This window comes from Bombina bombina, chromosome 8, assembly GCF_027579735.1.
Source record: "Bombina bombina isolate aBomBom1 chromosome 8, aBomBom1.pri, whole genome shotgun sequence".
Lineage (NCBI taxonomy): Eukaryota > Metazoa > Chordata > Amphibia > Anura > Bombinatoridae > Bombina > Bombina bombina.
The window spans coordinates 289777794-289793342 of record NC_069506.1 but is presented as its reverse complement, the minus strand read 5'-3'; the positions used below and the strand labels follow the sequence as shown (position 1 = coordinate 289793342).

The 15549-nt window shown below is 40.4% G+C and overlaps 1 protein-coding gene across 1 annotated transcript in view; it reads right to left on the bottom strand.

Moving 5' to 3' along the window:
• The window catches only part of DISP3 (dispatched RND transporter family member 3), a 284421-nt gene that overhangs the window by 122429 nt on the left and 146443 nt on the right, over nucleotides 1-15549 (bottom strand). The window contains exons 8-9 of the mRNA XM_053690067.1: nucleotides 3531-3692; nucleotides 3281-3442 (exon numbers count right to left, since the gene is read on the bottom strand). Of these exons, the coding sequence (XP_053546042.1) occupies nucleotides 3281-3442; nucleotides 3531-3692 (324 nt within the window). The remainder of the gene's footprint in view (nucleotides 1-3280; nucleotides 3443-3530; nucleotides 3693-15549) is intronic.

Sequence of the window (15549 nt, the reverse complement as noted above, 5' to 3'; positions counted from 1 at the left end):
TATTGGTTAAAAGAAACAATTGCTCTCAAATGCTCTAGGCTTTATCATAATCTTTACCATCACTATAATCATCATCATTATCATCCTCATCAATACTTATTACCTCCTGTTTCTTATAGCTCTTTGTATGTTTAACTAAATGTTCCTGTTATATTGTTTAAAGGGCTATGATAACTAAATGTTGAAACACTTTGAAGTGATGCAGCATAGCTGTAAAAAGCTGACTAGAAAATATCAACTGAACATCTCTATGTAAAAAAGGAAGATATTTTACCTCAAAATGTCCTAAGTATTCACACCCCATTGCAAAGGACTTTAAGCAGCAAATCAGTATGTCTGTCCCTGGACAGGCAAGGGAGTGAGCCTCATGCACACTCATCTTATTTCCCTATTAATTTTAAGGAAGTTTACTATGAAATCTCATGAGAGTTAAGTGAAATCTCATGAGATCATTTTTCCTTTTATTTTAAACCTGCAGCTGGGCAGTAACTGAACGATATCTTTTTACATAGGGATGCTCAGGTGATAATTTCCTGTCAGCTTTTTACAGTTATGCTGCATCACTTTCAAGTGATTTAGCATATGAGTATTATGTCCCTTTAAGTAATGTATGTTGTTTTACTAATTTAAGAAACCTCATCTGCTAGGCTGGAGTGGGTCAGTAAAGGAAGTGGCACACAATGCTCCCATGCCTACAAGATAAACAAGCTGCTCAACAATTGGACAATTACTTTTTGAAAATCTCAAAAAACAAATTGAGAAGGTTTCTAGGTTCATATTGCAAATTGGAGAGTAGTAGGTTTAGATGTAATTCACACTTCTTTACAGAAACAGTGGTTTATTTAAGGAATAGACATCCAGTAGAGGAGGCAAGGACTGATAGTGTAAGAGGATACAAGAATAAAGCTATGCTGAGAACTCACTAAACTTACACTTCAGAAGGTAAAATGTAAAGACTATATGGTCCTTTTGGTTCTTACCTGCTGCCTTAATCTTGTCTCCTATGTTTACATCCAAATCAGTTTCTAGACGGTAATTGATTTGCATGAATGCCCCATTGGAAGGGCAATTATTTATCATTTGCAACTGTATTATCTATTTAATATTTCCATTTGTTATTGAAGTTATTGAAAGGGAGAAAATCTTTGGCACGTTAATTTCTATAACAAGAGGTCATGCTCGCATTATGGATAGCCTCAAAGGACATTGTAGAAATACAGAAAAAGTAGTTGACCAATGTTACATACAAGATCGATGAAGAAAGTGAATAAACTGTGTAACCCCTTGTATGCTATAGCAAACTGAAATACATTGTGTAGCAATGCATTTTAGCCCTAATTGGCAGTTAAGTGGTTAAAGTTTGTATTTATAAAACCAGGTGCATTTTTTTTAAAAAGACAGATAGCTTTAGTTAGATAATAATTTTTCAGGAGATAAAATGTGCTAAAATGTATTACTCGTTAAATCTGAACACTAACTGCTCCAAAATCCCTTAACGATTGCAGAAATTCTAATATCTTCAATTAAAAGTTGTTGATCTTTTTCTGCTTATATAAATTAAATGCTGAAGCTATTTTAGCTCAGGGAGAAAACGTCTCAACACTTCTATTGTGTGATTTAATGGGCTAACTAAATTTATTATTGACAAGCTTTCCAGTTCTAACCTTCTCTTTCATGAGGTCAGAGAGACCGCCTGATGAACGAAGAAGGTCAATTCCCAAAAGCATGTCAATATAAAACGTGGAAAGTCCATTAAAACAGGCATCACACAAAATCCAACTGCTGAGACATGACATTCTGCACATCTGACCGCGCCAGCCGCCAGCACTACATTTTTATTCAATCGCAGCTCAGCCGTTTACTGAGAGACAAGTGAACATACATCAGCCTACAAGTGCACCAGGCCGCAGCTGATAACTTGATTCACCATCTTAAATCATCAAAGCACTGTAACAGTTGTTGCATAACGTATTTGCTTTTTGCATTTACACAAAGTAACAGTCAAATATTAACACTTTATGTGAACATCTCAAAATGAAAGATTATTGTTGTTAGACTCTAGACTCTTATTAGTACTCACTATATATGTGTACAATTTACTTATCTAAATACAAACTGAAGCCAAAACAGCTTCTTTTCATTCCAAAGAGGTCTGGTATGGGGATCAATAAAAGTTGGTGTAATCTGATAATCACTGGCTTCACCTTTCTTGTAATCTAAGCCTAAAAAGCCTTTATAAATGTTTGGCTGCAAATATGAAAGTATAAATCTAATTACTGCCCAATTACTATTTGTTCATTTTGATGACACATCAGTATTTTTGGAAGTTGCATAAAATTACATAGCTTTATTTTTTTCCTTTTGGCTTTAAATAGAGGTTTTTCATTATATACTTAAAGAAAAAGGTTCTAGGACTGACCAACAGTTTGTTCTAATTCATTTTTGAAATAAATTAATTTGAACTCTGAAATAGGGACTTGATTTCCCAGGGCACCATAAATTACTTCAAAACTCAACAGAAGCGACATAAAGAAATTAATGTTATGTTTTCCTGCCATTACACATTTTGTTCCGTCAATAAAATAATTTTGATTTGAAATAAAAGCTGCAGTATTTTTCTAACACAGAGAGCTATGTATTTTCTTGTTAATGGGGTTATTATGCATTATCAGACTTCCCAAATCACAGTACTAAATAAAATATGCTACACTGTGCAAATACATATTTATCATTTCCTCAATAGATTTTACATTTCCGTATGATGAAGCCTCCTCATCAGGTGTCACAATTTAATAAGGTGACAAGAGTGAAATCTTATTTAGTAAAGAGCACACTAAACATACCAGGCATATTTCCTGAGTCTATTATCCTGACTGTTACATCTCAATTAGTAGCTATTACAAAATTTAACAACATTAAAACAATAAAAGCCAAACAGCCATTTCTCACAAAGAAGGGAAAGTAAAATATTTCAAGAGATGTAAGACAAAGGTTAACTATGATAATGATTATACACTACTCACAAACCAAAGGCAGCTTTAGAAATACTACAATGTCTTTCTATGGCCAATCACAAGCTCAAAGAACAACGTACCAAGCATTAGGTCAAAGCCAGTAACTCCAACTCTTGCTAGAGAACCAATGTTGTATGCATAGATCTAAGTAGTAACTCCATTAGCACAAACTATAATGATATGGCAGCAGTTGGTACCAGAATTTGCTAAGGAACCATTTAAAGCATAATCTCTTTCAGCAACATTATATATGAGTGAACCCTTACCTGAGCATGTAACACAGGATATTCCTTCTGCGCTCAGGTTGTATTTAAGATCCAAAAGCAGCTGAATATTGGTTTCTGGTCTAAAGAGCACAGGGGCTCTGCTGGCTGGACGTAGACGAGCAGCAAATGCTATAGAGAGGACAAGGACCACCACAAAAACTCCTGTAAATGAAACAATAGATGGATAAGTACCTTTATTAATAATTTAAGCAATGTATTTTAAGGCAGTGAAGACCATGTTTGTCCTCACCTACAGTAATGTGTCTGCCCTTCACCGTTGTCCACAACACACAATGATGCAAAAGAGTCTGCAGCCATCTGATCACCTGATCACAACGGTCTCTTTCGGTCTTTGGTTCTAATGTATCAGGCTGGACTGAGACAAGGGGCACATCACCATACTCCAAGGTAACTAAAGAAAAGTTGTCATGTAAAGAAGGACACAAGCCATACTGAATGAATGAATACAATGTCACTAAAACATATTTATTAGAAAATAATAACATATATTATAACACATTAGGGCACCCAAGCAATAGGTTGGAAAACTTGCCCAAAACGTGATTGGAATATCTCTTAAACCATCATTCTTTACACCAGACTTGCCTTTATTCATTATTTACTTTGTTTAAAGATTTTACAAATAAACAAGAAAATATATATCTGAAAAAGTGTCTCAAGGCTAATTGTAATGAACCATAGCTTGAATTATAAATCAAGTAAACACATTGGCGCACATATAATTACTAATAATTACAGAGAAGTAAAGTGCTTCCACTAGCAGTTTCATTTATCATCCCTATTCAGTATGCCTATGAACCATTTAATAGTTTTTGTATATAGATATAAAAATAAACTCAGGAGGGTATATGGGTTCTGCTAAGACACACCATATTTTCTCCAGATCTAGCTGGCTCTGGTATGTTTAATGGGGGGCTACCATTCATGAAACTTGCACATTCTTTTTGTACCAAACTTTCCTCCTCTATTATGGATGTTTGATCTGTCAGGTTGCATTGATTCACAGCGTCCAGGATCAAAAGCCTCTTTCTTTCCCTCAACCTCTTCCATGCACACTGTTTTGTTATATCTAGAGCACCCCATGTGTGTGTCAAAGTCCAGGGTCAGGAAGTAATTCAGCAGTCATAAAGGAGGAGCAAGGGTATCCATCTTGTCTATGGTATGATGTAGGGATACTGCAGAAAAAGGAGGAGCAAGGGTATCCATCGTGTCTGTGGTATGATGTAGGGACCCTGCAGATAAAAGGAGGTGCATTGGGTATGCATCTTGTCTATGGTATGATGTAGGGATACTGCAGATAAAATGAGATGCAGGGATATTCATCTTGTCTGGGGTATGATGAAGGGACACTGCAGATAAAAGGAGGTGCAGGGGTATGCATCTTGTCTGGGGTATGATGAAGAGACACTGCAGATAAAAGGAGGAGCAGGGGTATGCATCTTGTCTATGGTATGATGTAGGGACACTACAGATAAAAAGAGGTGCAGGGGTATGCATCCTGTCTATGGTATGATGTAGGGATCCTGCAGATAAAAGGAGGTACAGGGGTATGCATCTTGTCTGGGGTATGATGTAGGGACACTACAGATAAAAGGAGGTGCAGGGGTATGCATCTTGTTTATGATATGATGTAGGGACACTGTAGATAAAAGGAGGTGCAGGGGTATGCATCTTGTCTAGGGTATGATGTAGGGACACTGCAGATAAAAGGAGGTGCAGGGGTATGCATCTTGCCTGGGGTATGATGAAGGGACACTGCAGATGAAAGGAGATGCAGGGGTATGCATCTTGTCTGGGGTATGATGTAGAGACACTGCAGATAAAAGGAGGTGCAGGGGTATGCATCTTGCCTGGTGTATGATGAAGGGATACTGCAGATAAAAGGAGGTGCAGGGGTATGCATCTTGTCTATGGTATGATGTAGGGACACTGCAGATAAAAGGAGGTGCAGGGGTATGCATCTTGTCTAGGGTATGATGTAGGGACACTGCAGATAAAAGGAGGTGCAGGGGTATGCATCTTGCCTGGGGTATGATGAAGGGACACTGCAGATGAAAAGAGATGCAGGGGTATGCATCTTGTATATGGTATGATGTAGGGACACTTCAGATAAAATGAGGTGCAGGGGTATGCATCTTGTCTATGGTATGATGTAGGAACACTGCAGATAAAAGGAGGTGCAATTCTATTCATCTTGTCTATGGTATGATGTAGGAATACTGCAGATAAAAGGAGGTGCAGGGGTATGCATCTTGTCTATGGTATGATGTAGGGACACTGCAGATAAAAGGAGGTGCAGGGGTATGCATCTTGTCTATGGTATGATGTAGGGACACTGCAGATAAAAGGAGGTGCAGGGGTTTGCATCTTGTCTATGGTATGATGTAGGGACACTGCAGATAAAAGGAGGTGCAGGGGTATGCATCTGTTCTAAGGGAAGATACAGGGATACTGTGGATAAAAAAAGAGGTGCAGGGGTATGCATCTGGTCTGGGGTAAGATACAGGGATACTATAGCTAGAAAGGAGGTGCAGGGTAATGCATCTGGTCTGGGAATGTGATGTTAGACTGCAACTGTCATAAACAAGGCTCAGGCAGCATATATTTGGTCTGGGGTTTGATGTGAGTACACAATAGTTGTAAATGATGCAAGGACATGCATTAGGTTTGATGTGAGCATACAAAAGTTTTAAAATGACGGGGCAGGCATCTTGTCTGAGATCTGATGTGGGCAAGTGCTGTTAAAAAGAAGGTACAGGGACATGCATCCGTTCTGGGATCTGATGTGGACATACAGCAGTTCTAAAGGAGTACAGGGGCATAGGACTGTTATAAAGAAAGTGCAGGGACTAAACTATAATGAAGGCATACAGCCATTAAAAAAACAGGAGCAGGGTAATGCAGCTGGTCTGGATATTATGTGGGCATACAGCAGTTATAATGGGGTGCATACATCTGGTCTGGGGTCTAATGTGAGCATACAGCAGTTATAAAAGTGCAAGGGTATGCATCTGCTCAGTTATGTGATGTGGGCATACATAATTTATAAAGGATGTTGGGGCATGCATCTGACCTGGCATCTGATGTGAGAATTCAACAGTTAGAAAAGGGAAGTTATATCATGCATTTGGTCTGGAGTCTGATGTCAGCATTTATAATGGGGTGCAAAGCATGCATCTGGTCTGTGGTTTAAAGTTAAACTACAGCAGATATAAATGGCTGTTAGGGCATGCATCTGCTCTGTGGTCTAATATTAGCATAAATAGGTTATAAAGTGGTGCAGGGCATGCATCTGCTCTGTGGTCTAATATAAGAATACAGAGGTTATAAGGTGATGCAGGGCATGCATCTGCTCTGTGGTCTGATATTAGCATAGAGGTGGTTATAAAGGGGTGAAGGGCATGCATCTGGTCTGTGGTCTGATATTAGCTTACAAAGGTTATAAAGTGATGCAGGGCATGCATATGCTCTGTGGTCTGATACTAGCTTACAGAGGTTATAAAGTGATGCAGGGCATGCATCTGCTCTGTGGTCTAATATTAGCATAGAGATGGTTATAAAGTGATGCAGGGCATGCATCTGCTCTGTGGTCTCATATTAGCATACAAAGGTTATAAAGTGATGCAGGGCATGCATCTGGTCTGTGGTCTCATATTAGCATAGAGATGGTTATAAAGTGATGCAGGGCATGCATCTGGTCTGTGGTCTCATATTAGCATAAAGAGGTTATAAAGTGACGCAGAGCATGCATCTTGTCTGTGGTATAATATTAGCATACAGAGGTTATAAAGGGGTGCAGAGCATGTATCTGGTCTGTGGTCTGAAATTACCATACAGAGGTTATAAAGTGGTGCAGGGCAAGCATCTGGTCTGTGGTCTGATATTAGCATACACAGGTTATAAAGTGGTGCAGGGCATGCATCTGGTCTATGATATGATATTAGCATACAGAGGTTATAAAGTGGTGCAGAGCATGCATCTGGTCTGTGGTCTGATATTAGCATACAGAGGTGATAAAGTGGTGCAGGGCATGCATCTGGTCTGTGGTCTGATATTATCATACAGAGGTGATAAAGTGGTGCAGGGCATGCATCTGGTCTATGATATGATATTAGCATACAGAGGTTATAAGGTGATGCAGGGCATGCATCTGGTCTGTGGTCTGATATTAGCATACAGAGGTTATAAAGTGATGCAGGGCATGCATCTGCTCTGTGGTCTTCTATTAGCATAGAGGTGGTTATAAAGGGGTAAAGGGCGTGCATCTGGTCTGTGGTCTGATATTAGCTTACAGAGGTTATAAAGTGATGCAGGGCATGCATATGCTCTGTGGTCTGATATTAGCTTACAGAGGTTATAAAGTGATGCAGGGCATGCATCTGGTCTGTGGTCTCAAATTAGCATAAAGATGTTATAAAGTGGCGCAGAACATGCATCTTGTCTGTGATATAATATTAGCATACAGAGGTTATAAAGTGATGCAGGGCATGCATCTTCTCTGTGGTCTCATGTTAGCATACAGAGGTTATAAAGGGGAGCAGAGCATGTATCTGGTCTCTGGTCTTAAATTAGCATAAAGAGGTTATAAAGTGGCGCAGAACATGCATCTTGTCTGTGATATAATATTAGCATACAGAGGTTATAAAGTGATGCAGGGCATGCATCTGCTCTGTGGTCTCATATTAGCATACAGAGGTTATAAAGGGGAGCAGAGCATGTATCTGCTCTGTTGTCTGATATTAGAATACAGAGGTTTAAAGTAGTGTAGGGCATGCATCTGCTCTGTGGTCTGATATTAGCATACAGAGGTTATAAAGTGGTGCAGGGCATGCATCTGCTCTGTGGTATGATATTAGCATACATAGGTGATAAAGTGATGCAGGGCATGCATCTGCTCTGTGGTCTGATATTAGCATAGAGGTGGTTATAAAGGAGTGCATGGCATGCATCTGGTCTGTGGTCTGATATTAGCTTACAGAGGTTATAAAGTGATGCAGGGCATGCATATGCTCTGTGGTCTGATACTAGCTTACAGAGGTTATAAAGTGATGCAGGGCATGCATCTGCTCTGTGGTCTAATATTAGCATAGAGATGGTTATAAAGTGATGCAGGGCATGCATCTGCTCTGTGGTCTGATATTAGCATACAGAGGTGATAAAGTGGTGCAGGGCATGCATCTGGTCTGTGGTCTGATATTATCATACAGAGGTGATAAAGTGGTGCAGGGCATGCATCTGGTCTATGATATGATATTAGCATACAGAGGTTATAAGGTGATGCAGGGCATGCATCTGGTCTGTGGTCTGATATTAGCATACAGAGGTTATAAAGTGATGCAGGGCATGCATCTGCTCTGTGGTCTGATATTAGCATAGAGGTGGTTATAAAGGGGTAAAGGGCGTGCATCTGGTCTGTGGTCTGATATTAGCTTACAGAGGTTATAAAGTGATGCAGGGCATGCATATGCTCTGTGGTCTGATATTAGCTTACAGAGGTTATAAAGTGATGCAGGGCATGCATCTGGTCTGTGGTCTCAAATTAGCATAAAGAGGTTATAAAGTGGCGCAGAACATGCATCTTGTCTGTGATATAATATTAGCATACAGAGGTTATAAAGTGATGCAGGGCATGCATCTTCTCTGTGGTCTCATGTTAGCATACAGAGGTTATAAAGGGGAGCAGAGCATGTATCTGGTCTCTGGTCTTAAATTAGCATAAAGAGGTTATAAAGTGGCGCAGAACATGCATCTTGTCTGTGATATAATATTAGCATACAGAGGTTATAAAGTGATGCAGGGCATGCATCTGCTCTGTGGTCTCATATTAGCATACAGAGGTTATAAAGGGGAGCAGAGCATGTATCTGCTCTGTTGTCTGATATTAGAATACAGAGGTTTAAAGTAGTGTAGGGCATGCATCTGCTCTGTGGTCTGATATTAGCATACAGAGGTTATAAAGTGGTGCAGGGCATGCATCTGCTCTGTGGTATGATATTAGCATACATAGGTGATAAAGTGATGCAGGGCATGCATCTGCTCTGTGGTCTGATATTAGCATAGAGGTGGTTATAAAGGAGTGCATGGCATGCATCTGGTCTGTGGTCTGATATTAGCTTACAGAGGTTATAAAGTGATGCAGGGCATGCATATGCTCTGTGGTCTGATACTAGCTTACAGAGGTTATAAAGTGATGCAGGGCATGCATCTGCTCTGTGGTCTAATATTAGCATAGAGATGGTTATAAAGTGATGCAGGGCATGCATCTGCTCTGTGGTCTCATATTAGCATACAAAGGTTATAAAGTGATGCAGGGCATGCATCTGCTTTGTGGTCTCATATTAGCACACAGAGGTTATAAATGGGTGCAGAACATGTATCTGCTCTGTTGTTTGATGCATAAAGAGGTTATAAAGTGACGCAGAGCATGCATCTTGTCTGTGGTATAATATTAGCATACAGAGGTTATAAAGGGGTGCAGAGCATGTATCTGCTCTGTGGTCTGAAATTACCATACAGAGGTTATAAAGTGGTGCAGGGCAAGCATCTGGTCTGTGGTCTGATATTAGCATACACAGGTTATAATGTGGTGCAGGGCATGCATCTGGTCTATGATATGATATTAGCATACAGAGGTTATAAAGTGGTGCAGAGCATGCATCTGGTCTGTGGTCTGATATTAGCATACAGAGGTGATAAAGTGGTGCAGGGCATGCATCTGGTCTGTGGTCTGATATTAGCATACAGAGGTTATAAAGTGGTGCAGGGCATGCATCTGGTCTGTGGTCTAATATTACCATACAGAGGTGATAAAGTGGTGCAGGGCATGCATCTGGTCTGTGGTCTCATATTAGCATACAGAGGTTATAAAGGGGAGCAGAGCATGTATCTGCTCTGCTGTCTGATATTAGAATACAGAGGTTTAAAGTAGTGTAGGGCATGCATCTGCTCTGTGGTCTGATATTAGCATACAGAGGTTATAAAGTGGTGCAGGGCATGCATCTGCTCTGTGGTATGATATTAGCATACATAGGTGATAAAGTGGTGCAGGGCATGCATCTGCTCTGTGGTCTGATATTAGCATAGAGGTGGTTATAAAGGAGTGCATGGCATGCATCTGGTCTGTGGTCTGATATTAGCTTACAGAGGTGATAAAGTGGTGCAGGGCATGCATCTGGTCTGTGGTCTGATATTAGCATACAGAGGTTATAAAGTGGTGCAGGGCATGCATCTGGTCTGTGGTCTAATATTACCATACAGAGGTGATAAAGTGGTGCAGGGCATGCATCTGGTCTGTGGTCTCATATTAGCATACAGAGGTTATAAAGGGGAGCAGAGCATGTATCTGCTCTGCTGTCTGATATTAGAATACAGAGGTTTAAAGTAGTGTAGGGCATGCATCTGCTCTGTGGTCTGATATTAGCATACAGAGGTTATAAAGTGATGCAGGGCATGCATATGCTCTGTGGTCTGATACTAGCTTACAGAGGTTATAAACTGATGCAGGGCATGCATCTGCTCTGTGGTCTAATATTAGCATAGAGATGGTTATAAAGTGATGCAGGGCATGCATCTGCTCTGTGGTCTCATATTAGCATACAAAGGTTATAAAGTGATGCAGGGCATGCATCTGCTTTGTGGTCTCATATTAGCATACAGAGGTTATAAATGAACATGTATCTGCTCTGTTGTTTGATACAGAGGTTATAAAGTCGTGCAGGGCATGCATCTGCTCTGTGGTCTGATATTAAAATACAGAGCTTATAAAGTGGTGCAGGGCATGCATCTGCTCTGTGGTATGATATTAGCATACAGAGGTGATAAAGTGGTGCAGGGCATCCATCTGGTCTGTGGTCTGATATTAGCATACAGAGGTTATAAAGTGGTGCAGGGCATGCATCTGGTCTGTGGTCTAATATTACCATACAGAGGTGATAAAGTGGTGCAGGGCATGCATCTGGTCTGTGGTCTGATATTAGCATACAAAGGTTATAAAGTGGTGCAGGGCATGCATCTGCTCTGTGGTCTGATATTAGCTTACAGAGGTTATAAAGTGGTGCAAGGCATGCATCTGGTCTGTAGTCTGAATTTTGCATAAAGGTGGTTATAAAGGGGTGCAGGGCATGCATCTGGCCTGTGGTCTGATTTTATCATAGAGATGCTTATAAAGGGGTGCAGGGCATGAATCTGCTCTGTGATCTGATATTAGCATATAGATGGTTATAAAGGGGTACAGGGCATGCATCTGATCTGTGGTCTGATATTAGCATAGATATGGTTATAAAGGGGTGCAGGGCAGGCATGTACTCTGTGGTCTGATATTAGCATACAGAGGTTATAAAGTGGTGCAGAGCATGCATCTGGTCTATGATATGATATTAGCATACAGGGTTTATAAAGTGGTGCAGGGCATGCATCTGCTCTGTGGTCTGATATTAGAATACATAGGTTATAAAGGGGTGCAGGACAAGCCTCTGGTCTGTGGTCTGATATCATAGCATTCAGTAGTTATAAAAGGGTGCAAGACATATCTAGTCTTAGGTTGAATGTGACCATACAACAGTTGTAAAGGGGTGCAGGGCATGCATCTCATCTGTGGTCTTATATTAGCATACAGCAATTATAAAGGGGTGCAGGGCAGGCATCTGGTCTGTGGTCTGATAGTAACATAAAGAGGTCTAAAGTGGTGTGATATTAGCATACAGAGGTTATAAAGGGGTGCAGAGCATGCATCTGGTCTATGATATGATATTAGCATACAGGGTTTATAAAGTGGTGCAGGGCATGCATCTGCTCTGTGGTCTGATATTAGCATACAGAGGTTATAAAGGGGTGCAGGGCATGCATCTGCTCTGTGGTCTGATATTAGCATACAGAGGTTATAAAGGGGTACAGGGGTTCCTCTGCTCTGTGGTCTGATATAAGCATAAAGAGGTTATAAAGGGGTGCAGGGCATGCATCTTCCCTGTGGTCTAATATTAGCATACAGAGGTTATAAAGGGGCCGTGTTGTGCTCTCATTATGAGTTGAAAGTAAACTGCTTTTGCTCTTGTGGTTACCTGATGACTGCAAAAATCTGAAGTTAGAGTATTGCGTGCGCATTCATGGATTCTCCCAAGTCAATGGAGACAAAAAGTGGAATAAGTAACCTAACACCCCACTCTGGCGTAAACCTGATTGCATATTCTTATTTGTGCTAACCCAACATAGAAATATAAATATTTCATATTACAATCTTCTCCACATAACAGAATATATTTCTATATATATCTAAAGATATATACATATATAATTTTTTAATATAATATATATATACATATATATATGTGTGTGTGTGTGTGTGAATGTAAGGCAATTGTACTCTGGATTTAAAGCACAAAAAAAAGATTTATCTCGGGGAATATATATATATATATATATATATATATATACACACACACACACACACATGATTATCTAAAGGTATAGATATATACATATTTATATATATTGGAATATCTATTTACAAATACATAGAACATATTCTGATAAGTGCAAAACATTGGAATGTGAAATATTTATACTAAATACATAGTTAAATACAAACACCTAGATATAGAGGTAAACGCATGTTTTTTTCCCCCCGCACCTTTTAACCCCTTAATGACCACAGTACGTTTCCATTTTCTGTCCCTTTGGGACCAAGGCTATTTTTACATTTTTGAGGTGTTTGTGTGTTTAGCTGTAATTTTCCTCTTACTCATTTACTGTACCCACACATATTATATATAGTTTTTCTCGCCATTAAATGGACTTTCTAAAGATACCATTATTTTCATAATATCTTATAATTTACTATAAAATTTTTTATAAAATATGAGGAAAAAATGGAAAAAAACACACTTTTTCTAACTTTGACCCCCAAAATCTGTTACACATCTACAACCACCAAAAATCACCTATGCTAAATAGTTTCTAAATTTTGTCCAGAGTTTAGAAATACCCAATGTTTACATGATCTTTCCTTTTTTTGCAAGTTATAGGGCCATAAATACAAGTAGCACTTTGCTATTTCCAAACCACTTTTTTTTTTTTTAAATTAGCGCTAGTTACATTGGGACACTGATATCTTTCAGGAATCCCTGAATATCCCATGACATGTATATATTTTTTTTAGAAGACATCCCACAGTATTGATCTAGGCAAATTTTGGTATATTTCATGCCACCATTTCACCGCCAAATGTGATCAAATAAAAAAAATCGTTCACTTTTTCACATTTTTTTTTTACAAACTTTAGGTTTCTCACTGAAATTATTTACAAACAGCTTGTGCAATTATGGCATAAATGGTTGTAAATTTTTCTCTGGGGTCCCCTTTGTTCAGAAATAGCAGACATATATGGCTTTGGAGTTGCTTTTTAGTAATTAGAAGGCCGCTAAATGCCATTGCGCACCACACATGTATTATGCCCAGCAGTGAAGGGGTTAATTAGGGAGCATGTAGGGCACTTTTTGGGGGTAATTTTAGCTTTAGTGTAGTGTAGTAGACAACCCAAAGTATTGATCTAGGCCCATTTTAGTATATTTCATACCACCATTTCACCACCAAATGCGATAAAATAAAATAAAAAAACGTTAAATTTTTCCAAATTTTAGGTTTCTCACTGAAATCATTTACAAACAGCGTGTGTAATTATGGCATAAATGGTTGTAAACGCTTCTCTGGGATCCCCTTTGTTCAGAAATAGCAGACATATATGACTTTGGCATTGCTTTTTGGTATTTAGAAGGCCGCTAAATGCCGCTGCGCATCACACGTGTATTATGGCTGGCAGTGAAGGGGTTAATTAGGTAGCTTGTAGGGTTAATTTGAGCTTTAGTGTAGAGATCAGGCTCCCACCTGACACATCACCCCCCCCCCCCTGATCCCTCCCAAACAGCTCTCTTACCTCCCCCACCCCACAATTGTCCCCGCCATCTTAAGTACTGGCAGAAATTCTGCCAGTACTAAAATAAAAGGCATCCTTTTTTTCTTTCTTTTTTTTCCCTGTGCATATTTACATATGCTGCTGTGTAGGATCCCGACCTTAGCCCCCAACCTCCCTGCCCCCCCCCAACAGCTCTCTAACCTCCCCCTCTACCTTCTTGGCAGCCATCTTGGGTACTGGCAGCTGTCTGCCAGTACCCAGTTAACAATATTTTTTCTCTTTTTTATTTTATTTTTTATTTTTTTCTGATGTGTAGCTTCCCCACGACCAACCCCCACCCTCACCCCCTCCCAGATCCCTTAGATTACTTTTTTCGGGCATTTATTCCCCCTCTTCCTCCCACAGATCATTTCTGTAGTGTAAGCGGTTCCCACCCGCTCCCTCCCCGTGCACACGCCTGTCCGCCGCCCCCCGTGCACGCCCCTGACTGTCCCGCCCCCGATCCCGCCCTCCTCTGTGTCTCAGAAACCATTGATGGCCGCCCAGCCGCCTCCAACTGCAGCTCCCACCCACCAACGAATGCGGCCATCGATGTCCGGTGTAGAGAGGGCCACAGAGTGGCTCTCTCTGCACCGGAGGGGTACAAATTGGATAGCTTCCAGCTGCTTTCCAAACCAAGGACGTACGCCATACGTCCTCAGGCATTAACTGTATTTTTTCTGAGGACGTATGGCGTACGTCCTCGGTCATTAAGGGGTTAAACAACGCTGGTATTGAGAGTTCTCTGAAGGGCTGCATTAGGCTCCAAAAAGGGAGCGTACAGGCATATTTACCGCGACTTCAACTCTCAATACCAGCGTTGATTATGGACGCGGCCAGCTTCAAAAACGTGCTCGTGCACAATTTCCCCATAGGAAACAATGGGGCAGTTTGAGCTGGAAAAAAACCTAACACCTGCAAAAAAGCAGCATTCAGCTCCTAACGCAGCCCCATTGTTTCCTATGGGGAAACACTTCCTAAGTCTGCACCTAACACCCTAACATGAACCCCGAGTCTAAACACCCCTAACCTTACACTTATTAACCCCTAATCTGCAACCCCCGCTATCGCTGACCCCTGCATTACGCTTTTAACCCCTAATCTGCCGCTCCGGACACCGCCGCAACCTACATTATACCTATGTACGCCTAATCTGCTGCCCCTAACACCGCCGACCCCAATATTATATTTATTAACCCATTATCTGCAGCCCCCAACATCGCCGCCACCTACCTACACTTATTAAACCCTTATCTGCCGACCGGACCTCACCGCTACTATAATAAATGTATTAACCCCTAAA